General features: G+C 42.9%; 1 protein-coding gene across 1 annotated transcript; it reads left to right on the top strand.

Annotated features, from left to right (window-relative positions):
• Positions 1-19,833: 19,833 nt before the first annotated feature.
• Positions 19,834-21,179, top strand: LOC308128003 (tubulin beta chain-like; the record flags this gene model as incomplete). Its single annotated transcript, XM_080493677.1, is given in 3 exon segments — positions 19,834-19,965; positions 19,969-19,989; positions 19,993-21,179. Coding segments are annotated over 3 exon segments (1,209 nt in total). The 3' UTR covers positions 21,049-21,179.
• Positions 21,180-27,269: the final 6,090 nt, after the last annotated feature.

The raw sequence follows: 27,269 nt of genomic DNA, 5'->3' as shown, positions 1-27,269 counted from the left end.
GGCGACAGTGGAGTGGTGGTATGACAAATGGCGATAATGAATTCGAACAGTCTTGTAATGCAGGATGCTTATCAAATCATCTTTTCGACCTCTTCCTCTTTGCATGTTCTGCTGGGTCAAGGACTGCCTCTCTTAAGTGATCCTGCTTTCTGTCCTTCTTCCTGCTCTCGAACCCCCTTCTCAGCTGCATCATCCTGGCATGCACCCACTTGTGATCCCCCACTGCTTCTTTGACCTTCGCCTCCAACCCCTCCATCACCTCGCCCAGCTCAGGCTCGCTGCTGCTCAGACCGGCATTCAAGCTGTTCTTAAACAGGATCTCCAAGAGGAAGTCCTTCCAGTCGCACAGGTCTTAGCCCAGCTAGTCCAGGAACTGCATGAGCAGCTGCAGGAACGACCGCATCGAGGCTGACTTCTGGAACTTCAGCAGTGTCGAGAACTGCCTCTGGAAAGAGCCCTGCAGTTATTTGGTGAAAGAGGCCTTGGTCCTGTGGATCTGAGTCAGCAGGAAGGTCAGGAAGCTGAAGTCGTAGCTGTCCTTATGGAGCATGGTGATGCGAAAGTAAAGCAAGATGCTGCCTTTCATTTCTTCGATCAGTTCTTTGAAGAGTGCTAAGTTGGCAGTAAGCAGCTGTATGCACTTGCTTTAAACGCCTGTGTGCAAGCAGTTGATTAGTCTGGCTATGGCTAGGTAGTGGGTCTTGCTCAGCCCTTGCTTCTGGTACTGCAGCAGCTAGAGAGTGTCCTCAAGCAGCAGCATTCTGGAAGGATCACACTCTACAGCTGTCTCGAGCTGGTTGAGTACGCCAGCCCATTGCTAATTCTTGATCTACCTCTGCTCGCCGAACCTGTCCCGCAGCATCTCCAGTTCTTGCTGTGCTTGTTCCAAGATGGCATCAATCGCCTAGTTCAGCCGACCTACTACCTCGTTCGGCATGACCAAGGCCAGCTTCCTGAGAATGATGAAGCAAGTGATGGCTGCATCCCTGATGGAATGCTTGTCATGGGTGAGCCACTGACAGGCCTGCTGCATGAAGGTTCTTCTCTTTGACTAATCGATTCGCTTGCTGATCTGTTCAAAGGCAGCCACACAGAGTGCACGCTCTTCACCGTCCTCTGCAGAGGAGGGTCTGGCCTTCATGGCGGTGAAGGTGAGGGCTGCGAGTATGAGCAGAGAGTAATGGTTGGCCTCCATGTCAGTGAAGGCAGGAATGATGGCAGCTAGCAGTCTGAGCATTACCTTGCGTCCTTCCTAGATGGGACATTCAAGGTGCTTCATGAGGAAGCGTAGATAGTTCTAGCGGATTTAGGGAGCTACCCCGTAGGTGAGCAGATACTAGCCAGTGATGTCCTTGATGAGAGTCCGGACCACTCCCCTCGAAGAAAGCAGCATCCCCTCCCTCAGCTCTAACAGCCAGTGCTCCAGCTCGACCGAACTGACCTTGCGAGCCACAAAGCTGGCCACACACTCGACTGGCTCAAGGAGTTCAAACTGAGGGTCATGGATCATGCGGATGGTCTTGATGATCTAATTAATGTGGGATGCTTGGAGTGGAGTGCTGCCCTTGAGAGCAGCCCTTATTATCTTGAACAGTTGTTGTGCAATGGCTTTGTCCCTTGAAGCTAGTTTGCCAAGGGCCTAGAAAGTCAGGGAAAGCAGTTTCTGAGGGGCTTGGAGTGCTGCTCTACTGCACATCACGTTGAGCACTCTAAGGCACCGCTACAGAATCTTCTGGTTCTAGTTCTGGTTTAGACTGAAGATACAGAATTATTCCAGCTCGCACAGTTCTGGCCTTTCTGGCCCTCTGCTCTCGAGCAGGCATTCAGCCAGTCCCAGGACAAGCTGCACTTGGAACCCGTTGACTTCATACTCTGTCAGACTGGTGGTAGGAGTCTGCTGCTGGAAGATGCTCTTCTTACTGGCTGCACCATACTGAATTTGATAGGTCCTTTCAAAGTTGGCGTATAGCCTATCCTCGAGCAGCACCTCACTGTCGCACAGTCTGTCTTGAGGCAGCTTGAAGTGGCCCAGCTCTCTCTTCCTCCTGATGACTCTCAGGATTTCAGGCAGACAGTCCTGCAGACTGGGGTTGGACTTAGCCCCTGCAAGAAGGTACTGGATCATTCCGTCAGTCCTGTGCAAGTCAGTTTCTGAGTAGAGTCTCTTCTTCATGAAAGCCTCAAAGTGATGGTCGAAGCTGGCTATGACTCGAGACAGATCTGCGTGCTGGCAGATGACTGACAAGCTATCGAGAGCAGTATGGCGGGTCAGCTCTGGCATCCTCAGCTCAGTCTCTTTCTAGTTCTTTTCTCTGCAGAGGTTGCCGAACACCTCGTCCAGCAGTCCTGGCAACACCTTCTCCACCTCCCCGCTGAAGTAGAAGAGGTCGCTGGACATGGCGTGAAGGAGCTTGTTGATGGTGTAGTTGCGGATGTGCAGTTCGTGGCCCTCCTTGAGAGTGTCGTGCAGGTGGGCGATGGTGGCTGGGAAGATGCAGCCTTTCAGTGAGCGTATCCCGTCCGAGAGGCACTTCCGAGCTGCTTCCCGCACGTCAAAGTCTCCTTTCCTGAGATCGTTGACGATCCTGCTGACCAAGGGCGGCATCTCGATAAGAAAGATGCTGCGATCCAGCCTGAACAGGATTCTGAGCATGAGTCCTCGGGCAGCACTCCCCACCTTCATCTTGCTCTGCTTCCTTTCAGAGCATTCCACTTTGCCGAGGTACGCGAAGATGTTCTTGTGAATGAACTTCTGGAAAGAATCTTGCTCGCACGTCTTGCCGGACAGCATTCTTTCAGGGGAGGAATCTGCAGAGAGGAAGGCCAGCAGCTTTCCCAGGCCTTCCTCCTCATACAGCCTTAGAAGTGAGGCTTAGCTGAGCTGCAAGTGCATCAGCACTGAGTCAAGCAGGCGGTAGGCCGTGCTGTCCATGCCTTTGAAGATGATCTTGCGCAGGGTCTTTCTGATGACAGGCCGAGACATCCTACTCACGATCTCACCATAGGTCAGCACAGCCGACTGGAAGATGACAGGCCAGAGCGTTCTGGCCACCTTCTTGGACTTACTCTACTCGTGCAAGAACCCTCTGATGAAGATGTCCACGAACGGGAGGAGCAGCACTTCTGTCCTGCCTTGGAGAAGGTTTAAGCCTTTGAGCCTCCTTGCTTGGGAGAGGGACAGAATCAGCGAGATCGGGTTTACTGCCTGACACAGCAACCTTGATAAGGCTTAGTGTTCTTAGCTGGGCCAGTTCTGCAGTCTGGAGTAGACGCGCTGACAGGCAAGGAATACATCACCAGCTGCTTTGAAGCAGTTCTCTACCTGCACTGTCCGTTCCAGCCTAAGGTAGACTTTCTCTTCCACTAGTCGGGTTAGCTGGAAGGCGAACCTGTCCGTGTCAAGCAAGTCCACCAGCCTGTCTCTGGCTGCATGCCTGATCAGGTACGAGTCTTGACCAGAGAAGAAGATCAGATTGCAGGCCAGGAGGGCTAGCTATTGGTCATTGGCAGGGTTGAGAGAGTTGACCAGCTAGCCGAAGTTCCCTTCATCGTAGCCCTCCACTAAGCCTTGCTTGACTGTGGCGTTCATAGCTTGTAGGCCTTTCTTGAACTATGCCCCAATAAGCTGGCTGTTCTCCAAGGAGCCTGCTAGAGCTGCCCTCAAGGCTCGATCGGGGACAGTCTACATAAGGCTGGCCAGTTTGTCAAGCTTCAGTTCAGAACGGGTGTGGTTGAGCAGGCTGGTCAGAAAGGCTGAGAAAGTGGGGAGTTGAGCCTGCTGCTTTTTGCTTGAGAGTGACTTTTACAACCGGTCGACCACGAATTCATACAGCAGACGCTGAGAAGAGGAGTCTAGAAGGGCTAGCTGGCATGGTGGCAGTTCTACGATCAGGCTGAGGATTTCCTCTGCTGCTTTCACGCTCACCTTACCCAGCAGGACAACCAGCCCTCTCAGCTAGTGCTAGGAACAGAGATTCTGCTTGATCAAGAAGCTTATCACTCCCGCCAGCTGCACAGCCATCGCATTGTTCATGCTGTCATGAACCATAAACTGTCGGATAGCTGCTAAGATGGCCTAGTCGAACAGACAGACGTAGTCGAGATAAGCCCAGTGAGCCACTAGTTGGAAGGCAGTGGGCACCCCTGAGAAGGTGGTGGCGAGGATGGCTTGGAGCATGTGTGCGACTGATTGCTGGACAGCAGTGTGAAAGCTATCCAGCTGTGGCTCAAAGCAGTTGTAGTAGCCTTGCAGAGCTCCACAAACTGCTTTGTAGACAGGCTTCTCCTGCCGGTGAGTAGCATGCAGCAGCACGGCTTGGACCAAGCCCAGTATTTCCGCAGAGATGAGAGGGAACAGAATCGAGAGCAGCTCTGGGATGGTCTCGAGGTAGAGGACGAGGGCGTTGGGTGAGAGTTGGGAGAGGGAGGCTGAGAGGGGCTAGTTGATCCCGAAGTAGGCAGAGATGGTTTTGAGCAGAGTAGGTGGCTGGATGTGCTGGATGAGCAGGTTCTGAAGTGCTCTCTTCCTTCGCTTGGAGTCAGTTGACCTGAGGTGAGCCAGCTGGTAAAAGCTAAAGATCTATTGCTCTTGGACTGCCATCTCGACCATCGCCTCAACCTCCTGCTCCACCTTCTTCTTCTTGGGCTGCTGCTCTTCGAAGTTCCTTCTCTACCACCTGCCTCTCTTGACCCCCGCTCGTTCAGCAGCCCTTAAAAAGGCATCGTGCAGTGCATGATTAAAAAGCAGCACTCCGCATGGCAGCTGCTACTCCTGTCCAACCAGCTAGAGCAGGACTTTCATTTTGGACTTTGAAAAAAACACCTGCTATAGCCCTGCACCCCTGACGAAGCTTCTTTCGTACTGTTCAAAATTGAACTTCAGCAGCCGCCTCACCTCCTCCTTTGCAGCCTGATTGCTCTTTGCTTGCTTCAGCACCTAACACAGCCTTCTGAAGATCCTCTCAATGTACTCGCTGTGGAGTTCATCGCTGTGCTCTAGGATCGATAGGACTCGCTATTGCTGGGGCTGCTTGACCAGGCTCCAGAAGTCGAAGAGTCTCAGCTGGAGGGAGAGTTGGGTAAAGGTGAGGGGGTAGTGCTTGATGAGTGTAGAGAGGATAGGGATGGATTGGTCAGCAAAGGGCATGAAGTCCTGCTTGATGAGTGAAATCAGCAGAGCGCAGATAGCCTCAGACTAGACAGCAGTGATAAGCTGGTGCTAGATAGACACCCTCAACTTCATGAGCAGTAGAGTAAGGGACCTTTCATGCTCGAAGAATGGCTGTAGTTCATTGATCTAAGAAGCGAGTGCAAAGATGCTGCTGGTCATCTGGTTCCTCATGCCTTGAAGGGCTCTTGAACGCACTGGGAACAGCTTGCTTGAAAGGGGGAGTGTGAGTTAATGGTCGGACTGAGTGGGTATGCCACAGTGCTGTGCAAGATGAGGGTAGTTATGAAGCTGGGGTGCAAGACGGAGCACCAGTAGCTAATAGAAGGGCAGGGTCTAGGTAAAGGGGAGCGTGATGGCATGGGAAGCAGGAGTCTCACCTGCCAGCTGCACCACATCCTCTACCCTCGTTATCCTCAAGTACCATCTCTCAAACTACTCTGCCTCCCTTTGCAAAGCTTACTCTCCTGACGTATTGTCGAGTGCTGCTAATGCCATGGCTCGAACATCCCTGCTCTGTATGCGTTCGGCAGTTAGGCGCTGGCCGGAAGGAGTGAGGAAGGGGGGCGGGTGGAGGTGCGAGTAATGATGGCAGAGTTTGACCATGAGGACAGCGGATTAGGTGCAGCTGTGGGACAGAGATTGGCAGTGCTGGTTGATGAGCCTCTGCATGTGCTAGAGAATGGTATCAGCCAAGGAGGGCAATACGGTTGCCTTTAAGCACTCCTCTCCCAGGATCATCTGACTGAGGGAGAGGAACTATGGGCCAGTCAGCAGCTCAGGAAGAGTGAGTTTGTGCAGCAGGGCAGGATCTATCTGGATGATAACCTTGCAGGCCAGTGCTCGTAGCTCTGTGGAGTGCAGTGGTCTCCTGCTCACCTGCTCTAGCAACTTGCTCAGCTCTCCCTTCCACTCTCCCTGTGCAGAGGTCAGGCAGTCCCCCATCTCAAGGACAAAGGTGGGGTCTGACTCCTCTGAAAGGATGTCTGACAGTCTTTCAAAGCAAGTCTCCATGAAGAAGGGCAGTCCGTGCTGCTCGTGGAGTGCAGGCTAGTCAGGATCGTGCTCTGCAATGCCGGAGAGGATGTGTCTGGCTAGAGAAAGCAAGACTCTTCGGCATGTGCTGTCCTGCCTGCAGTAGTCCCATACAGAGGAGATTAAGGTGCGAGAGAACTAGCTCATGAACCTGCCTAGTCCCCTGCACGCTTCAAACAGGATCCGGGCAGTGGCCTGGACGACCATCTAGCTTCTGTCCTAGACTGCTATCCTTTCTAGCAGTCTGTTGTAAAAGGAGAGCTGCTGATCTGGCTCATACCTCTTGATAAAGTAGGCGAGAGTCTATGCCGAGTATCTGCGGATGTGCTTGTTGGCATGGGCAAAGAGCACGTCGAGGGTCAGGCAGAGGAGTTCTTCTAAGTGCTTGAACAGGTCTTTGCAGGTGTAGTTCAGGCCCAGACACAGGAAGTCGAAGAAGTGCTCAAACTGGGACTGGCAGAACTGCCGAGTGAGCAGAGAGGACATGCTTGAAACGGCCTTGAAGAAGAGTCGAAGTCCGGTAAACCTGCAGTCCCGGAGCAAGGCCAGCAAAAGCCTGCAGCTAGAGTAGTCTGAAGCCTAGTCGAGCAGCACCTGTGCAATCTCCTCACGATTAAGAATCAGCAGTCGTAAATCCAGGGCCAATTTTTCAACTTTGTTGAAGAGTTTGTAGTCCTTTATGCAGGCCAGCTAGTTCAGCAGGTGACTTTAGCACGGGCCTGATTCATCCTGCTGCAGGAGCACGCGCACAGGGTCGAAGTGCTTGAAGAAGTGGCGTTGGTTGTTGCAGGGCTGAGAGGGTTAGAGGATGAAGGGGGGTTAGTTAGGAGAGAGGGCTTATCCCCAGTGCTACTAGAGAGTGAGTGTCTTGTCAACTCGCTTGACAGGGATCTTCTTGCCCATATGCCAAAGATAAATGTAAAAGAAAAGGCTCAGATTTATCCCTTATAAACTGTGCGAATAATAGAGGAATGTACTTTACAGCACATGTAATCCATCTAGCAGACTACTACCAAGCATGCTCACAAGCCTGTCCCTATCACTCACCGACAGAATGAGGAGGATCTGCTCGAGGCGGTCATCCTCACCATCCAGCACGGACAGAGCTATGACCCTCTCTTCACCACTGTCCAGCAGAAGACACAGAAGGGGTTCTACGTGGCTGTCTACCAGCTGGAAATCACTCTGCTGGCTGAGCTGGTTGACTCGATCGTTAACAAGAAGGAGTCCCAGAAGTTTGATGAGCTGCTGCAGCTGATAAACGAAGTTGACACTGACTGCGTGCTGTTCAATTTCGAGTGCAGCTCTAACTTTAATGATACGGCTCTTGGTGGAGCTGATACCATGCAGTGCTTGAAGATGCTGGTCGATGCTGGCTTTTTCCTGATGTTCTCTGATTTCGCTGTCAAGGGGCTGATTGGCACCTGGAATGAGCACCTGCTTGGCCCGAACCCTTTTCTGAAGGTTGGTGAATTCAGCACAGGCTTCAAACTCGCATTTGACTCGGCCAAGCTGATCGACAGCTAATCTGTGCAGCTGCAGAATGTAGGCAGACTGTGTGAAAAAGGAGAGTGCAATGTGCACGCACTGGGTGGCACCATCGCTTTCACAATCAACATCTCCAAGGCAGATACAGCTGCCTATCAGTGGTAGTTGCTCACCCTGGCACATGACCTCGGGGGGTTCAGCACAGAAGCAGCGGTGAAGGACAACCCGCTGAGTTGGGGGGGCAAAAAGGGGATAGTGGGCCACGCAATGATCCGGTTCAAGTCCGGGGGGAAGATGCTGGTAAGCTGCGGACACTGGATCGAGCTGGATAAGTTCGAGGTGTCAGAAAAGAAGTTCTTTCAGGTGTATGAAGAGAAGTACGGGGCAGAGATGGCAGCCATGAAAAAGGAGTAGATTGAAGCGGTGCCAGTGCAGATGCAGATGGCTAAAATGCAGATGTAGTGCAACTATCTGGTGCAGGAGAGTGCCCCCTGCAACCTGCAATCCAAAAAATGATCACCCTTCACTGGAAGTATCTTTCGTTCTATCTCAGGAACTGCCCTTGTTGTGCCCCTTCTAGACTCTTGAGGAAAGGACTCCTGGAGATGATGGTTCCCGCCTTCCGCTTAGAAGCCACCTGCAACTCCTCTTGTAAGCCAGCCAGCTTCTCTAGCTGCACCACAGTCAGTCTTTCATGCAGAGTCCTGGTAATCCTGATTTCAATGGGCTGCTGGTCCTTCACAGAATCTTCATCCAGACTCTCCTAGAGGTTTGACTTCTCGTCTTCTTTCATTGATGAAGTGTCCAGCTCGATCATCTAGTCCTGTCTGGCCTTGATCTACTTCTAGACTCGTGCTTGCACTATGCGGTACAGCCTTTCGACTGACACTCGCAGGGGGTCAATGGGGTCTTCAATCAGGTTGGTGCGTATGTCCTTGCACTCTGAAAGCCTGTCGAAAGCCACGGCAAGGTCGTCCTTCTCAAGAGCTATTTTGCCCAGCACTTCCAGCACTTGACTCACTCCCAGAGATTTAAGCCCATTAGTCTTCACCCGCATGTGCAGGCAGATGGACAGCAAACTCTATGCCTATTCCTTGCCTCCGACCATTCTCTCCACCACTGCCAGGTTGAACAGGCAATCGCTCACTGCCTCATGCTCATCGCTCAGCAGCTTCCTTCTCTGCTCCAGAGCCAGGTTGAAGCAGCTCTTGGCCTTTGCTGCTGCCTTGCAGGTCTAAATGTACCATACCCCCAGTGAAAACAGTGCTGATGAGGTTTAGAGAGAAAAAGTACCGAAAGCATGCTCGATCGCCATGAGGTACAGTTTGTAAAGCCTTTCTGCTTCTGTGTGCTAGCTTGAAGAGGACAGGAAACCAGCCAGGACTGTCACCACTTTGCAGTATGATTAGTAGAAGCGCAGCCCTTCAGCCCCTTAGCCAGCAGGCTGCCCTTCTTTTCGACGCTTAAGTTAGTTCCGGACAGCATTGAAATAGTGCTAATCACTGGTGGACATGACGGGCAGATCTTCCACCATCTTCAGACAGAGCTAGCGACATGATGAGGTCAACTTGCGATGAGAGAGTATCTTAGCCAGCATGAGTGCATCCAGCATCTGCTAGAGCACTTCCAATCTTTACCCAGTAGCTAAAGCAATTTCCTTTGAGTGTGCTACAAGACGACTAGCCATTGCAATGCCCTATGATCCTTCAGCATAGTAGTTATCAAGCACTTGTCTGCGCATGTTGCATCTTTGCTATTTCAGCTCTCTTACTCTCATCTCCTTGGTCAGTTTCTGGGTAACGTTCAGCTAACTGATTTTCCTTCTGGTGCTTGGAATCTCTGGTGAGCTTGGCTGAGGCTAGGACTACAGTTTGGAGTGAGCTGGGATGGAGGATTAGGATTACTGGCTGGCTAGTATGGGCTGAGGGGGCTCGAGGATGGTGGTGTCCTTCCATCGAGTTCTACCTGAGCAAGTGCGTTTGTGAACAGGCCAGTGCAACCTCTGATGCTCCAAAGAGCAGTAGTACTCTTCCTAGCAATCTGCGCAACAAGCCTCAGTAATGGCGTTACAGATGACACAATGATGCATACTGAAATAAAGGATATGTATTTTCAGTTGATGGATGATGGCTAATCATCATCGTGGTGGGGCTTGAATCTTAATTGTCGGTCGGTTACCTTTACTGTCTTCTTTCGGACTATCACGCCGTTTGCTTCAACGAACTGAGTGTGTGCGTTCTGCTTGTTCGCACTGCTCACCAACTCCCTGTCCACAATCTTCATCTTCGATTCTCCGAACATTGCCACCCTCAGCGACAACTGATCCAGTTCAGCCTTGGTCTTGCTAATGTTCTAAAAGGAGATGAACATGGTGTAGTCACTAGCCTTAAAAACACATTCAAAGCAGTTCCATGCTTTCTTGAAATGAGTCTACCCAACATGTCTGAGGATCCCCTTTTAGGTTTCTTGATAAAGCTTTATGTCGATTTTCACGGCTATGCTCTACTCGTTCTATAAAGGACAGCCTTTTTGGCCGAGTGCGTTGAAACAGAAGGTGGTATGCCCAGGCTCTTCCATTCTGAGAGTGTAGACATGAGTCCGTTCTGCCTGCAGGCACTAATCAAGGGATTGCATCCAGAAGCCTTGTCTCAAGTGAAGTCCAAGCACCCTTTTGAAGGAACTACAAAAGACAGTTTACCGCATATTGATGATAGCCTAATTGGTGACTTTCTCCATGGTGATGACGATTGACTTGCTGTTCTCTATTTGGAGGTCGCCTACATTCTAGATCTTGCAGATTTAGTGGATGTCTGAATAGGGCTCAGCGATGATCGAAATGTTCCTTGACTTGTTCAAGTTTATGTACTAGTACAGTTTTGAATTCTTTGAGGGGATTTATCTCACTTTGAATTACATTATCGGACAGCCTGTTATGCTGTGCAGTAGTGATCGCACTGAACGTGACCGGTAGCTTGTGATCGAGCCTGATTGAATCATCAGTGCCTTTTCAAGCAAGAGAGCCCAGCCCCACAGGCTAACTCCTTCATCAGCCATCAGCAGTTCTTCTGGGACCAGATCATCGACTGGGAAGCAGGCCCAGGATCCAGCCTCACATAGCCAGATTCCAACTACTCCCTTGCTCACAAACTCCAACTCGAAGATGCGATCGATGTAGTGGAAATTGATGGCAAGAATGATTTTGAGGACGGTGGCTAGATGATCTGAAATGAAGGACTGATGTAGTTGCTGGACAGTGATCGATTTCAACCGCTTCATGGGCCGATCGATGTGCTACTCGAACAAATAGAGATTTGACACTAAGTGAGCTGAGAATTACTACCAGTTGAATGCGTCTCTAAAGGTCTCATCTTAAAGGCTCTTGCAGAATTTTGAAAAGGCGTAGATATCAACGTTTTGTCCATAGATCAATTTAGTAATTGGAGCACGGTTAATTATGTTGATGCTTCGATTGATCTTGAATTGGCGAGTTGGGATTTGATTCCGGATTGATAGACTGACGCTTTTGAACGTGCCAAATTTTTATGTCCTAGGGTTATTTGACGCACTCTTTGGTGGTAGATCTGTTGAGATGTTAGGCTTGTGAGGTTATCTTTTTGTTTCTATCTCTTAACTACTGTAATCGATACTCATTCCCTATAATTCACTAAGTCGAACCCTCATGCTTCCCTTCTAAACTGATTCCTGTGGTTTTTATTCTTTCTAAATGTGGCACTATGATTGTTGCTTAGGTCTGTTAACAAAGCTATGTTTTGTCTAGTGGTGACCCACTCTTTTGACTTTCTTGCAGGGAGCCTATGTCTCTATGTAGTGCTAATATTAGGGATCTCCATTTTATTAATCTTGATCATGGATCTGCTCTTTTTAAAGTAGTATATTGTCCATGGGTTTCTGTTAAACTATTTATCTGTCCTTCAATTCCTGATTATATTCCTGCTTGTATTCCTGCTTTTAAGGAGCTTTGTCCTTCAATTCCTGATTATATTCCTGCTTGTATTCCTGCTTTTAAGGAGCTTTGTCCTTCAATTCCTGCTTGTATTCCTGCTTTTAAGGAGCTTTGTCCTTCAATTCCTGCTTGTATTCCTGCTTTTAAGGAGCTTTGTCCTTCAATTCCTGCTTGTATTCCTGCTTTTAAGGAGCTTTGTCCTTCAATTCCTGCTTGTATTCCTGCTTTTAAGGAGCTTTGTCCTTCAATTCCTGCTTGTATTCCTGCTTTTAAGGAGCTTTGTCCTTCAATTCCTGCTTGTATTCCTGCTTTTAAGGAGCTTTGTCCTTCAATTCCTGCTTGTATTCCTGCTTTTAAGGAGCTTTGTCCTTCAATTCCTGCTTGTATTCCTGCTTTTAAGGAGCTTTGTCCTTCAATTCCTGCTTGTATTCCTGCTTTTAAGGAGCTTTGTCCTTCAATTCCTGCTTGTATTCCTGCTTTTAAGGAGCTTTGTCCTTCAATTCCTGCTTGTATTCCTGCTTTTAAGGAGCTTTGTCCTTCAATTCCTGCTTGTATTCCTGCTTTTAAGGAGCTTTGTCCTTCAATTCCTGCTTGTATTCCTGCTTTTAAGGAGCTTTGTCCTTCAATTCCTGCTTGTATTCCTGCTTTTAAGGAGCTTTGTCCTTCAATTCCTGCTTGTATTCCTGCTTTTAAAGAGCTTTGTCCTTCAATTCTTGTTGCTAAGAAACTTTGTCCTTCAATTCTTGTTGCTTGTATTTCTATTTAGGGATAGGTCTTTGTTGTGTCTACTCTTGAGGGAGTTTATTGATTGGCTACTCTTAAGGGAATGTATTATTAATGATTGGTTTCTAAGGTAATTTACTGCGGCTGATTGGTTTCTTTTATTGTTCCTTCTATTATTGTTCCTTCTATTATGAAGGAAGTTGACTGTCCAAGATTGATTTCTGTTGTTAATCTCCGTATTAGACTTGCTATTTATTGTAGATTGGCTTCAGTAAAGCTTGTTTTTAAGGTAGTTGATTGGCTATTTATATATTTTGTTCCTACTTTTAAGGGAGAAGAATAGTGTCGAGGATTGGCTTTTGTTGGTAAGAGAATTGATTGATTCGGATTGGTTTCTACTATAATTGCTAATGAGGTTAATTGTTTATGTGTGGTTTCTGTTATATTTGTTAGTCCTATTATTTTAGTATATTGTCCTTGCTTTGTTTCATTTAAGGTAGAATTTATCTTGCCAAAGTCCCAGTTTCTTTACCTTCTTGCTGTTAGAGAAGTTATTTATCATGGTCGAGTACAACTTGTTAGGGCTATTGTTGGCTATATTAAGCTGACCCTTAATATAATTGTATCAATTTTGTTTAATTTTAATATTAATCGTGCCGCTAGAGCAATTTATTACCGGGTATTATTTCATTGTTTGTTTTATTTCTTCGTTCTTGTTGGTAGGTGGATGATGTCTTTGTATCCTTTTTTTATTCAGTTCGTTGTTTCTTCTATGCGCCAGAATCACATTAGCATAAGGTTTTGTCATTGGTTTAACCTTTTCTTTAATTTAATTCTTTGAGGAATGGTCTTTCAGTTATTTGATTTTATCGATCTTATTCTCGATCCTTTTGCTAGTGTGATTCTTATTACTTGTTGTCATTGATTTAAGCTTTTCTTTAATAAAATTCCTATGCTACTGATGAAGGTTGAATGTTATTCGTTATTGCTAATTAAACTCTTTAAGCTAATCCTCCATCTATAGTTCTGTTCTGGTATTTGCCTGTCCTGTTCTCTATTAATCCACTTTCATATGCTTAGGTGCCTATTATAATATATTATTAATAGTGTCAACTTGTTAGGGCTTTGTTTGATCTTATCCCTACTGTCTATGTTATCCCAATGGCTTTTGAATCTAATTTTATCTGTGCGGGGAATCAGTACTATCCTTCTTTTCAGGTTGTGTCAGGGATGGTTTTGTCTAGGACACGAATTTGCTGGGTTGTTATCGCTTTAATTAAGTTTGGTGAGCTTGTTTTTAATCATATTTCTTGATGTGCTATGCTTGGATTTACTGTTTTGAATCTTTAATTATCTTACTATCTTTTCTAGAAGGCAACATTTTGTCTTACTTTAGTGGTTGTTGATTATTTAATGCTTTGGTTACTGTTTAGTAGCTCTGTTCGATCTTTAGTGCTGTTTTCTGTCAAATTATTACTGTTGCACCTGCTTTTAGTGTAATCTATTGTTTCCTTAGCGTTGTCTGTGTTATCTTTATGACTACTATTTGATCAGTTATTAGCTGTCCTAAATCTTTAGTTTTTAACTTTCTTCAGGCTGGCTTTAAGGAATTTGATATTGAGAGGATTTACTGTCCTTTAATTTTGATTTCCTTTTTGTCTTTTAGCGAATTGAGTGGAGAGTCTATTACTTGTGTTATGGTCTGGTCTATTTGCCTTTAATGATAGCTTTTTGAATTTCTTATTGAATCGAATTCTTTAGTTGCAAATCTTTCCTTGACTATTACTTCTGTTACCTGTATTTTACCAATTAATCAGTTGATTTCTATTACCTTTCCTATTCATTATCTCTCAATCCTATTTAATGTTTTGAATTTCTTTTCATAAGGGATATCTAAGCCTTATTCTAAATACCTTCCTAATCCTCAATTGACTCTTTCTTTGGTGATATTGCTTGCTAATAAGACTTTGGAATAATCATTCTTTTTCTGATTATTTTTAAACCTTATTAAGATTGCATGTTCTTTTATTTCGCCTTTACTGGTGCCTGTGCCTTTTTATGTGTTTTATAGGCGATGATGTTTTCCTTTATCTTTTCTTATGCCTCCATATCCTCGGATTAAGGCTATGAATCAGAGTCTGATCTTTCAGAGATATTTAGCTCTTTTATTTAAGAAAGATTCAGTTCTTTTTTTCTATATTATTATTATAGTTTATTGTCTTGATAATAATGCTTATGTACTTTCTTTTTGCAGGTTGACGGGATCTTCTTTATTGACCTCTTGCTTTCCATGTAAATATCATCATATTATACCTCCATTTCAACTGAATCTTCTTCCTTTATGTTCAACCGGCTGATGGGTTGCAAACTGTTTTTTCTGACATTAATTTTGTTGTTGAACAACAATTATCGAGGAGAGGCTCCAAGAGATTGTCTCTTATCCACTTTTTTCTTTTTATTTTTTAGTAAAAGGGGGTTTTCTTTTTATATTTCTTAAATTTAGTCTTATAATTGTCTTACCTTTAATCTGCATCTGCTTCTTCATCTGATGATTCCTGTATTCTTTCTTTTTCATGTCTATTCAAAGATCCTTCAAGCTTCTAATAGCTCTTAGGACTGATCCCGAACATTCCATTCTTGATTACCGGCTTTCTGTCAATTGATTTGCGGGCAACATTGGGAAGAGCCATGATATTTGATTTTCTTGGATGTTGAGTCTTGCTGAACTACTCTTACTCTTCTTTCCTTTCGGGCATTTGTTTTTCTGATTTAAGTCCTAAGATATTGATTATCTTGCTATTAATCATTTAATCCTATTCACTTATCAGACCCGATTGTATCAAATTTAAACTATTTCTTGTCTTTGGATATTTTTAATTGCTTGTATTGAGTGAGAAACGTGGCATGGAATGTTAACTCCCTTTTTATTAAGATTGGTGATAGGGTTTTCGATAGGAAATGTAGAATGGGAGTCGAGTGTCACGTTATTATTGGAGCACTTGGATCTTGCTGTTTCTCTTTTAGAGATATTGGTCATTCCGTTATAAAAAATTCTTTACCTGTCTTTTGCACTCAAATTATAATTACTCTTTCAACTAAGACTTTTTTATTAAAGATTATCTCTTCCTTTTCATCTTTCTCATGCTTTGCCCAAAATTGATTATTTTTTATTAAAGCTAGCCTGCATTCTTAGACCATTATTGTTCTGCATGAAAGCTTTACCTTTTTCTGAGCTGGTTGTTTTTTTCGGTATATTAGCCAGAATCTTAAGATATGTTTGGATAAAATGAGATGCTATTGGTCTCAACCATCTTCCCTTTCTTCCTATATTCTGTCCCAATCGATGGGAAATAAGCATTTTAAAGGTCCCTCAGTCTTTTTTATTTAGATGAAATTGTCTTATACATTTATTAGCTTTTAAACATTTAATCCAACCGTTTGCAGCTAGGAACGATATAATATTAAACCAATAGATTTCTGCTGTAAAATGGAGGGATTTCAGTCACATCTGTCCTCGGTACAAATTTAACATCATCAAAATTAGACAAAGATCTGTCCTTAGCCTCCTATTTCAAAATGCACTTCATAAGGAAAATTATCTTGGTGGTTGAAGGAAAAGTTCCTAGTTATATTCGTGAATGTAATATTAGGTTTTTGTATATAACCTAAAATGAGCCAAAACTTGGGTGAAAAGATTATTCAATCAATTCTCCATCTTGCTTTACCATAACCTTATTGCGCAGTGGAAGAATTTTGCCGTTAAAGACTTTCATAATTGTATACGATACTGGTAAGTGCAAATACCTTTGGCCCAGCATTGTTCGAAGGCCTCTCCTTATCTAAGCCTCTTATTTTAATAAACTTAGAAGTACAAAGCCTTTTTCGCTAGCCCAGGATGAAACATTTATTAATAATCACTTGTTTTCTTCTGAAATTATAATTATGAAAATCACTTAATCTTGTTTTTGATGTTTAACAAAAGCTTGAGCAATGGAAACTACTTGTCCCTGTCCTTTTTCACCCTCTATTTCAACTGCAATGCTTTTCGGATAAGGTATTCTGCAGTGAGCTATTAACAGTTCTGAAGAACTTAAATAATCGCATTAAAATCAGACCTCACGATTTCCTTTTTGCGGATCATTAATAAGGTGATCGAAACTAGTTAGATTTGTTCGATGATGTTATTGAAATCAGAAAACAAATAATCCCACAGCTTTATGACATCTTTGATTTTTAATGACTGTGAGAACAAAGTCATCAACCACTTTATCGCGTAGATATCTGCAGAAATCTAAACTTTCACAAGGTGGCTGTGAATGCTTGGACTGACTATGGCAATATGCCTTTATAGCTTTTCTAACCAGGATGTGATTTCTATGTTGCCTGCCTATTTTTTCCAAAAAATTTACATTGGCGAAGATAATTTACAGAAGATAATGAAAGGTATGGTCTTACAAAACTCCTTTTAGTAACTGTGATTTAATTCGTAAAATATGACTGCCAGAATATCATTCATTCCTTGGACATATCCAATCTAAGGATATATGTTAGCGAAGATAAATAATATTTCACACAGATTATCGAGCACTAAACTTTGCACGCTTTTATCGGAAACTTATAGCTGCCTCATCTTCTACTTGCGTGCTTTGGTCTAAAATGGGATCTATGAGCTTCTGTCCTCTCGGCTAAAGAAAGATAGTTTTGAAAAGGTTCGCAAGCAGTCCTTTTCAATCTGCTAGTACAGGAAAATACTTTTCTGTAGAGTGCACTTTGATTTAAGCTAGGCATAGGTATAGGATCGGCATTAGCAGACAAACTGCTAATATATTTTATACCTGCATTCATAGTAGAAAGCTATTTTGTTTGATAAAATTTCTTACCATTATTTTTTGTTTGTTGAGAGTATTTATAAATTGATCAGCCATGATAGCATCCTCAAGTTCGATCGTGACTAAGGCAGGGGTTTGTTGAACATGGTTGAAAATTAAAACTTTTGCATGTCCTATTTCAAGAGCCTGTTTCTGACCTCTTTATCTTTTTATGGTACTTTGAGGCCTTCTAAAAGACTGTGTACAAGTTTGTACTCCAGATCAGTCATTAATAGAGTGTAATAATTTATTGTATTGATTCCACTAATTTTGAATGCAGTAGGACAGTTTGGTTAAGTAAAATTAAACCCTCAGGCTCAGAATTAAATAGCTGAGCACTTAAAACGACTCTCTAAAAAGGAAGTTGCAATAGAATAAAGGTGGACATATAGTGTTGCGTAATTTCGGAGAGGCTGTGTTAAGTTTGACTTAAAAGCATTTCAAATAGAAGATTAGTGGCTACAACGCTGATACAAGAATGCATTCAGCGTACAAGCTACTGAATCAAATCTGTTATGACTATTCAAACACAATAGAGTGTCTTGAATTAGAGGGCATTGAGAGCATGACTTGTCTGCATGCAGAATATCTAAAGGTAAAGTAGAGAGAGATAAAATGGCTAAAAGCTAGCTAACTTTTCAATTACTATGCTAAATTATCAATAGACAAGAGGACTTAATTGGACCACCAGTTTATGTATTTCACAAGCGAGAATAAGCATAATCACTATTGATTGTTTGATTGTCTTTTCAACACTGCTTGCTTAGCGATGAAGGGGTTTTTTTTACGGCCGGACTGGAAAATATTAGTGATTAATTTTGTCTTGCCCTAGAAAGCGAAACCAGGTTATGGTCTGTCTTTCTCTATAACTGGGACTTACTTGCCCCGATTCATTTACAGTATTTCTTATTAGTTGAAGACTTTCAACTTCTATATTTCTGACATGGATAAGAGTTTAAGATTCGATAGGATTCCTTTGTAATAATTCAATTATTTTACCTACTTGATTTTGGCTTTGGTCTTCTTATTAGGGATGAACAGGCAAGTCAAGTCTTATGTTTCGTGTTAGGAAGGAGGAATATCAATTTTTAAATATTCGCTTTTGAACTTTATTGGTTGATTTTTCTTGTAGGGAATGGAAGTATAGCCTAGTTTGTGACTGAGACTGGTTGATATTCTGTTTATGTTGAACTATGAAAATCGCTGTCTCGGCAGCTAGGCGAAATTACACTCCTCTATCTTTTGGGTTTAGGTTACTGCTTCCTTTCTCTTGAAGTTAGGTTTGCGCAGTATATTCCTGATTGAATTTAGCAACTAGTATTACTATAGGGTATTGATTAATGGTTTATATACAGGCCTGTCAAAAAAGACTGTTTCTGGCTTGAGTTAAGTCAGGTACAAGATAGATGATGACCTGTTTCTCTTGGGAACGAAGTTATTAATTTGGTGAAGTTTTTCCAAGCTTTTGTTTGCAAATTTATCCGATACTTTAATTCCATAGATCAAATAGTACAAAATATGCACTAGTTATATTTGATATCTCTTTCCTAAGAGTGTGGAGTAGAACATTTTACTCGATTTATGGAAAGCCAGTTCAGCGATCAGGATCAGCAATTCAGAAACGTTTTGCTTCAAGGAATCTGCTTTTTGTGCTATTGACAGATAATTCCGTTGTACTTGTCGCTATAACAGTTGCAGATAATCCTGTTCTCGAGGCATCTAGCTTACAAAGCTTTAGAATCTAAACAGTAGTGAGTACAAAGTTAGAGCCTAATAGATGAGTTCAGTTTATTTCATTTTGGTCATGGGCTTGTTAAATAACCGTTTTTGAGATGACCCACTTTGTAAAAGTTTAAGCTAGTCTGCATAGCTATTTTTAATCGATTGGATGACACCTCCTAGCTCAGGTAAATGTAATCTGCTTAAATTTTAGAGAACGTTTGTCATATTAAATATATATTAATTCAAAATGAAGTCTGATTTCTGTTTTATCATTCATCACAAGTAGTAATAAAATAGTAAATTGTTAAGACGATTGAAAAGATTGATAATTATTTCACTCTCAATTGTACTAAAAAAAGAGCCCTTTCGCTTCTTCTTCCATCATGTAGAGGACAACATCCCTGCCCTTCTTAATAAGGCTCCTGAATTAAAAAGGATCAATTCTGTTGAACTTAAGTTCTTTGTCTTCCAGATAATGGTATACCCAGATAGCAGGAAGATGATCTCTCCAATTCGCCATTTAAAGGAACAGATTCTTCTGCTATAACAATTACTTTTAGCTAGAGACACAGCACTACCATAGCCACTTCTCGTAGATGAAAAATAATTTCATTTGGCATATTTACTTGGCAAACTAAATATCTATGATTTATGATATTGGAGCTACTCTTCAAATAAGTTGAATAAAATCATTAAGTCATTAAATTTAGTGGGACCTGCAGTATGCATGATAAAAAATACATAGCAATCCGAAGATAATAAAGAATCAAACTCCAACACCTATGATTAATTTTTATGCTATTGGATTATGAAAAATGTAACTGCCGAACATTTATATGAAAACTTAAAGGTAGTTAATTATTCAAATGAGAGAAATCGTTCATATTCAAGGTGGACAGTGCGGCAATCAAATCGGTGCCAAGTTCTGGGAGGTCATCTCAGATGAACATGGTATTGACCCTACTGGAACTTACCATGGAGACTCTGATCTTCAGCTCTAGAGGATCAATGTCTATTTCAATTAAGCCACTGGAGGACGTTATGTCCCCAGGGCTATCCTCATGGACTTAGAACCCGGTACCATGGACTCAGTCCGTGCCGGACCCTTTGGTCAACTGTTTAGGCCAGATAACTTTGTCTTTGGACAGACTGGAGCTGGTAACAACTGGGCCAAGGGACATTACACTGAAGGTGCTGAACTAATTGATTCCGTCCTCGATGTTGTGAGGAAGGAAGCTGAAGGCTGTGATTGCCTCCAGGGCTTCCAGATCACCCACTCCCTTGGTGGTGGAACTGGATCTGGCATGGGAACTCTTCTGATCTCCAAGATTCGTGAGGAATATCCTGACCGTATAATGGAAACTTTTTCAGTCGTCCCTTCCCCAAAGGTGTCTGACACCGTCGTTGAACCTTATAACGCCACCCTTTCTGTTCACCAACTGGTTGAGAATGCCGACGAATGTATGATCATCGATAACGAGGCTCTGTATGATATCTGTTTCAGAACATTGAAGCTGACCACCCCAACCTACGGTGACCTCAACCACTTAGTGTCTGCTGCTATGTCCGGTGTGACTTGCTGTCTTAGATTCCCCGGTCAACTGAACTCTGATCTGAGGAAATTAGCTGTCAATCTGATCCCTTTCCCCCGTTTACACTTCTTCATGGTTGGGTTTGCTCCCTTGACTTCAAGGGGCTCCCAGCAGTACCGTGCTTTGACTGTTCCTGAATTGACCCAACAGATGTTCGATGCCAAGAACATGATGTGTGCTGCCGATCCCCGACACGGCCGTTATCTGACTGCCTCTGCCCTCTTCCGTGGTAGGATGTCAACAAAGGAGGTCGATGAACAGATGCTCAACGTCCAGAACAAGAACTCTTCTTACTTTGTGGAATGGATTCCCAACAACATAAAGTCTTCAATTTGTGATATTCCACCCAAGGGATTGAAGATGGCCGTCACATTTGTAGGCAACTCAACTGCAATCCAAGAGATGTTCAAGAGAGTAGCTGAACAATTCACAGCTATGTTTAGGAGGAAGGCCTTCTTGCACTGGTACACAGGAGAAGGTATGGACTAGATGTAATTCACTGAGGCTGAATCGAACATGAACGATTTGGTATCTGAATATCAACAATATCAGGATGCCACTGCAGAGGAGGAGGGAGAATATGATGAAGAGGAAGAAGGATGATATATTAAATACTCGATAATATCAAAAGGAAATGCAATCGTATGACTAATTTAGCAATTTCTTTAGACAGACTGCTTTTTTTACATTCCAGCATCTACAGCAATTCGCAGATAGCCTGCAGCACAGTCCTTTTGACCTTTTCCTTATGCTTGAGGATGAACCTCTCGCTAATGTGCTTCACTTCACCATCCGAAACCCATTGTGCAACAACTATTTACATTCACATATCAGTGGCAATCGTACTCTGAATCCTAGAGCCTAATTAATCCTTCATTCAACTTTGGCTGTCTTTGACTATTAAAGTTTCGCTATAAAGAGTCATGTTTTTCTATTGAAGAATTTTGGTCGTCAGGTTTTACTCGCTCGTGCAAAAGCAAGGAGAATTGAGAGCTATGAGGAGTTAGCAGAGCTGTCTGAAACTCTATTTATACATTTGGGAAGATAGATACCTGAATTATTCTAATAACTGGTTTATTAAGTGCTGACTTACACAGTTTTTAACCTTGCTGGATAAAACAAACCAGCTTTCATTTAGCCATTAAGAAAACTGCAGTAAAATAAAAAGTTCTTACAAGTAGTCACTCCTCCGTTGATACGGTAGGGAATAGGAAGGCCTCTTTTCTATTACTCCACCAGACAGTACTAGGAATTCAGGTCAAACCTAGATGCTTTTTTCAAGTACAGTGCTAATCTGCGGAACTTTATTGTACACATCTTCTGGAACCATGATGGAGTGATACACCTCATGTCCTTACTGTAAGATCTGCACAAAGAGACAGTTGACACTACACGCAGTGAATTAGCTAGGATCAGTACCCTCATGATCAGTGCAAAGCTGACTCTACATATCCTTTCATGCCAATTCAACAAGGCATATGGAGTGGTGAAGTTTTTGCCAAATGTAATACTACGGATAGCCAGTTATTGCCTTTTTAATGAGAACTGTATGAAAACGGTAGGATGGGCGATAATCCGGGCACTTTCGAGAAGCCATTGGGAGAAGATCAGGTCTATAGAGGGGATGTCCCGACCACTCATTGAAATGATAGAGGCTGCCAGCAATTACTATCCGCTCATTAAATAGGAACTGAAAATGTACACTTCCAATTTGATGGTTTAACTCTTAATGATGAGATACATCCGTCTTAAAGGAGAAGAAAGCACAGTTTTCATTAAGAAAGGACTTTCTAAGTCTAGAAATTAAGCTCGATGTTTGCTATTAGCAAAGGCCGCTGCTAGAGATTACAATAATGTGTCATAAATAGGTGGGCTAATTTGCCAGCTGCTTTCAACCGAAAGACTTTTTGCCTCAAAACAAAATGGCCTTCCTGCATTGCTTAATTAGACGCTTTTAGAAAGTTTAGCCGCATTCAAGTATTGCACAGATCCCACAAGCCCAACCGAACTTTTGCTTTTACAATCACCTGGTGAACTTATTCAATAACTACTATCAGAAATAAACTAGCAGAGGTTTTTTACAAACCATGATCTTTCTGACTTGATATAATCCGAGCATTCACTGAAATAGTTACTTTCCAAGAAGATTGCTCTTACAAGTCAGGAGGATTATGTCTCTCGCTTGCTTAGTTCGTTAGGTAGGTAGACAATAGACTTTTGTAAGTGGTTGATCAACCTAGCCAATGACTCGAAGATTAATATCGCATACATCTCGGCTATCGAGGCTGGTTTCCATATCTTCTCGCATTCTGAAATGATGTCAAAACTGGCACCCTCCTTTCTAGTAATTTGTATGCAGTGCACTCCTTCAGTCGCACAATCAATTTCACATCAATTGCGAACTATGCTACAAAGAGGATCTCCTTTCTACCTTACTCTGCTTTCCATCCGTATTCTTAACACCTTACAGGCTCTGTGTCAAAGCAGTAATCTACTCTCCTTGACAGACAGCTAGAACATAAAAGAAGGGATCCTCAAGCAAGTGCCATAAAAAGAATGGGCAATTGGATGTTCGATGGTTCGTGAGTACGAATAGGCCATCTTCCACATGGAGTGCTATCTTGATAATGAGGGAGGTGATTAGTATGCTGAGTCATTATTAAGATAGTGGTATCAAAAATCTCATCCGAACTTGCTCGAAACTGCTCCTGAAATGCTCCAGCACTGGCCTAAGCGAATCTACTAGCAATTGGATCAAGGAACATCCTTACAATCATAAGTTGCAAAAGTTGACACAGCTTTCCTTGGCGCTATCTGCAAATCATTAAACCTTTCTCGCAAGCAGACATGTGCTAGCTACTATCAATTCGTGATGATGCTGAAAGCGGACCTACTGTATAAAAGCTACCAGATTGACAAAATAAAACTAGCTAGGCAAGCAACCGACGAATTTGACGAGCTGGCAGTTTCTCTTGTTCGAAAAGATACTCCCCAGCTAAAAGAGTACCTGATGAGGAGAATGTAGTATCTAAGAGTTCATAACTAGTTTACAAAGGTCTAGTTCATCCTACAGAAGATGATGAAGGTGGGTGATAGCTATAATGAACTGTTATTGCTGAAGGCTGAGTGCCAGCTTTCTTAGATGGATTTTTTTGATGCTTTGGAAACAATGAAAAAGATGAATCGTTAGCAGATGTAGGTGCCTATTCGATAGAGATAATTTAAGCTTGAGCTAAAGATCAAACAGCAATCAAAGAAATTCAAATATCTTGAACTGTACCAAAACATGTGCAAAGACTAAAGAGCTCGTCTTGAAGTCTGCTAAATAAGTCTAGCCGACCATCTTCTCTAATATTCCTTGTAATGCAGCGGACTTACTTCCTACTTTTAAAAATTACTCCTACACTTCAGTAAAGGCATAGTTGCTTAAGGAGGGCTCAATCGCATACTCAAACTCTATTTCGATTAAATCTCATCTATTTCGTAGGAGGTCCATTCTAAAGTGAGAGACAGTCTTGCTAAAGTGCCTGTCTAGTGGATCGGGGAAGTCGCTAGTGACCTTATTTTTAGGATATCTGCCATCATTCACAGCAAACAGCATTGTCTCACTCTGAAAAAGTTGCTGTTCAGGCTGGCCAAGGAGCAAACCCTTCAGAGTGTGTGGTGGATGGCCTCACTGAAGATGTCCACCAATGCCAACAAAATTTTCCTGAAAGAACTCATTGAATAAATCTTCAATAAGGATTCAGTAGCTTTTGAAATAATAGAGTAGGGTTCGAACTACATCCTATCCCTTCTTAAGTGTATTAGAGAGCTTCAAGGTAAAAAGACAAGTCTTCCTGAAAGACTCTCAAAAATACCCTAACGGGTAAAGCTGCTTGTTCCCACTGCAACTCAGATGCATGGAAGATAGCCTGATGGAATGGAGGCCTATTTTATTGTCGGTGTTTAGCCGCATGTTGAAACGATAAGTTCATTGGCAAACCCTCAAAAGCTAACCTTCATTTGCCACAGATATGGTGACAAGCATGTCAAGAAAATGCGTTTCATGCTCAAAAGGGAAAAGAAAAAATTAGAGTGCAGAGCAAGTGAATTTTTTTCATGGATGACTGAGTAAGTGCTTGACTGCCATCACCTCATCTCAAAGTATTCGGTCATACCCATGGGAGAAGAATGCACTTTGCATGAGTGGATAGACAACACCAAAACAATTTATCAGCTTATCACCGAAGAATGGCGCAGACAGGGGATGAAAGACCTGATAAACGGTAAGGGCAAAAGCTTGATAGACAGGTCGGAACCTGTGCTTCATCGATGGATGCTTTCTGACAGTCTGCCTTCTCAGTGGTGGCAGAGATACAATAACTTCATAATCAGTTGTGCGGTGTGGTCAGTCTCTGGATATGTACTGGGGTTGGGAGATCGGCACTGTGGGAATATCCTCATCAACCCACACACCTGCCTTCTTTACCATATCGATTTTGGACTCATCTTTGACGAGGGGTTGGGACTTACTGTCCCTGAAATTGTACCCATCAGATTAACAAAAAATTTTGTCGCTGCCATGGGCCTGCTTGGCACTTAGGGATACTTTCGATACCATGTGGAAAGGCTATGGGACAGGATCCAAATGAAGAAGGGGTAGATTTTGGATAGAGTGAAAGTTATCCTTCGTGAAACAGCTTCATCAAGCACTGTCTCTCCTAGCAAGTACAGGAGCATTGAAGAGAAGCTATCACAGAGTAGTAGGAAAGCAGCCCAATTTTTAATCCATTCTAGCACTGACCGACATTCTTTAAGAATGATGTTTGAAGGATGGAGGGCTCATATTTGAATCTGACTGTAGTATCACATTCTATAGATATAATATTTATGCTGCATACAACCTTTAGTACTACACAAAAACAGTGTCAAATAATTATCTTTATATTTAAATGGGCCAATATCAAACCTGTACGGCAGTTGAAACATGTTGTGAGAAGACTAGAAAAGAGTAAATTTACAAATAGCTATCGAAATAAACTGTGACTCGACCCATGAATCTAATCTTAGCTTCCCGAATTCCTGACAAACAAACTAGAGACCTCATAAGTAAAACTTCCCATCCCTACTACTCAACAGAAGGAGCAAAAGAACTCCCCTTAGATGCTGGACAGTTATATAACGGACAAGTGAATAAAGACAATCAGCCTAATGGTTACGGTGAGATCCTTGAAGAAGAGGGTTATAGGCTTGGATTTTTTAGGAATGGAAAGATGGAAGGGATCGGCCGGATAATTACTTGGACTAATTCATAGTCTTATTCCTTTATAGGTGATTTTAAGGATGGCAAGCCTATCTTTGGCTCATTTGAACAGAACGAATGTAAATATGAAGGCACCTTTGAAAATAGACAACCAGAAGGTTAAGGTAAACTTTGGATGCCTGATGGCAGTTTTTTTGAGGGAGAAATGAAGTAAGGTAAACTGACAACTGGCCAATATCATTATCACATGCATCCCAAAATCATGATCTACAAAGGGATGCTGTCCAAACATCTAGAGCGATAATGTACAATTCAATACAAGAATCATGAGTATTTTTCAGGCCGAGTTCAGGGGGAATTGCTTGAATATGGAGATTATCTTTACAGCAATGGAGATCAGTACAAAGGTTCATTTAAGGATGGCCTTAGAGAAGGCATGGGTGAGTATTTTTTTGCTGAAGAGTAGATCACCTATGTGGGAGGATTCAACAAAAATTTCAAGCATGGAAAGGGTCTTATGAGGTTTAAAGGAGGGGAGGAGATAAAGGGTGAGTGGATTAATGGTAACCTTAAAGAGCTAGAGGATCTATAGAGTATTTCTCAATGAATTAGATTTTGAATTCTTTTTTATTAAGACAATTACCATAATGATTTTTATCATCATTTGGCAGCTCATCTCCTGTCTGCCCTCTACCTCCATGCTGAGTTTCAATTAGTGTAGACTCGAAAAATGCTCTGACCAAGAATTAGCCTGCGTGACGGACGTAGGAGATTGCTTTAATGGGTTTGGGCTGATGAGGAATTGGTAACTTGCTGACAATACAGCATTGAAAATGACTGTCAAACGGAAGAATACAAGAAGGATGTGCAAGGGTGCATAGGAGGCTGCAAACAACGCTGGTTGAACAACAGTCTGTACACGAATGTGACTGATTGCTATTTACAGCAGTGCAAAGTGTGGGGAAGTATGATGATCTCATGGGGAATTGCGGCATTAACTTTAATGATTATTCATTGACGAAAAACTTGATCAATCATCTTTCAGAGTTTAGAATTTTTTTTCTTTAAGTTGAGCTTTACTCCTTTCTTGGTAAAATTTTTTTCTTTTTAGTGTTCTATTATAGCACAATCTGACCTTCAAATTGATTAATGCTTGGTTTTTGGTTAGATTGGTCTTCTTCGTGATGTGGCTAGATTGGCATTTGCTACTCAGGAGGCAAATTTTACACTAAAGGTTAGTTTCTTTCCAAAATGATCATATCAGCTATTTTAGGTTAAGTGGTACAACAATCTTCACCCATTGGTATTATAATTAATAAATAATTCACAATTACATATTTCAATGGATCATTTTTTGGGTGAGAATTTAGGCAATGTTCCTTGCAATTCATAGGACGGGGTTGGGGTTGGGGTTGGGGTTGGGGTTGGGGTTGGGGTTGGGGTTGGGGTTGGGGTTGGGGTTGGG

Source organism: Lipophrys pholis (genome assembly GCF_963383615.2).
Source record: "Lipophrys pholis genome assembly, contig: SCAFFOLD_367, whole genome shotgun sequence".
NCBI lineage: Eukaryota > Metazoa > Chordata > Actinopteri > Blenniiformes > Blenniidae > Lipophrys > Lipophrys pholis.
Note: the sequence above shows the minus strand (reverse complement) of the source record. Positions and strands in the feature narration are given on the sequence as shown.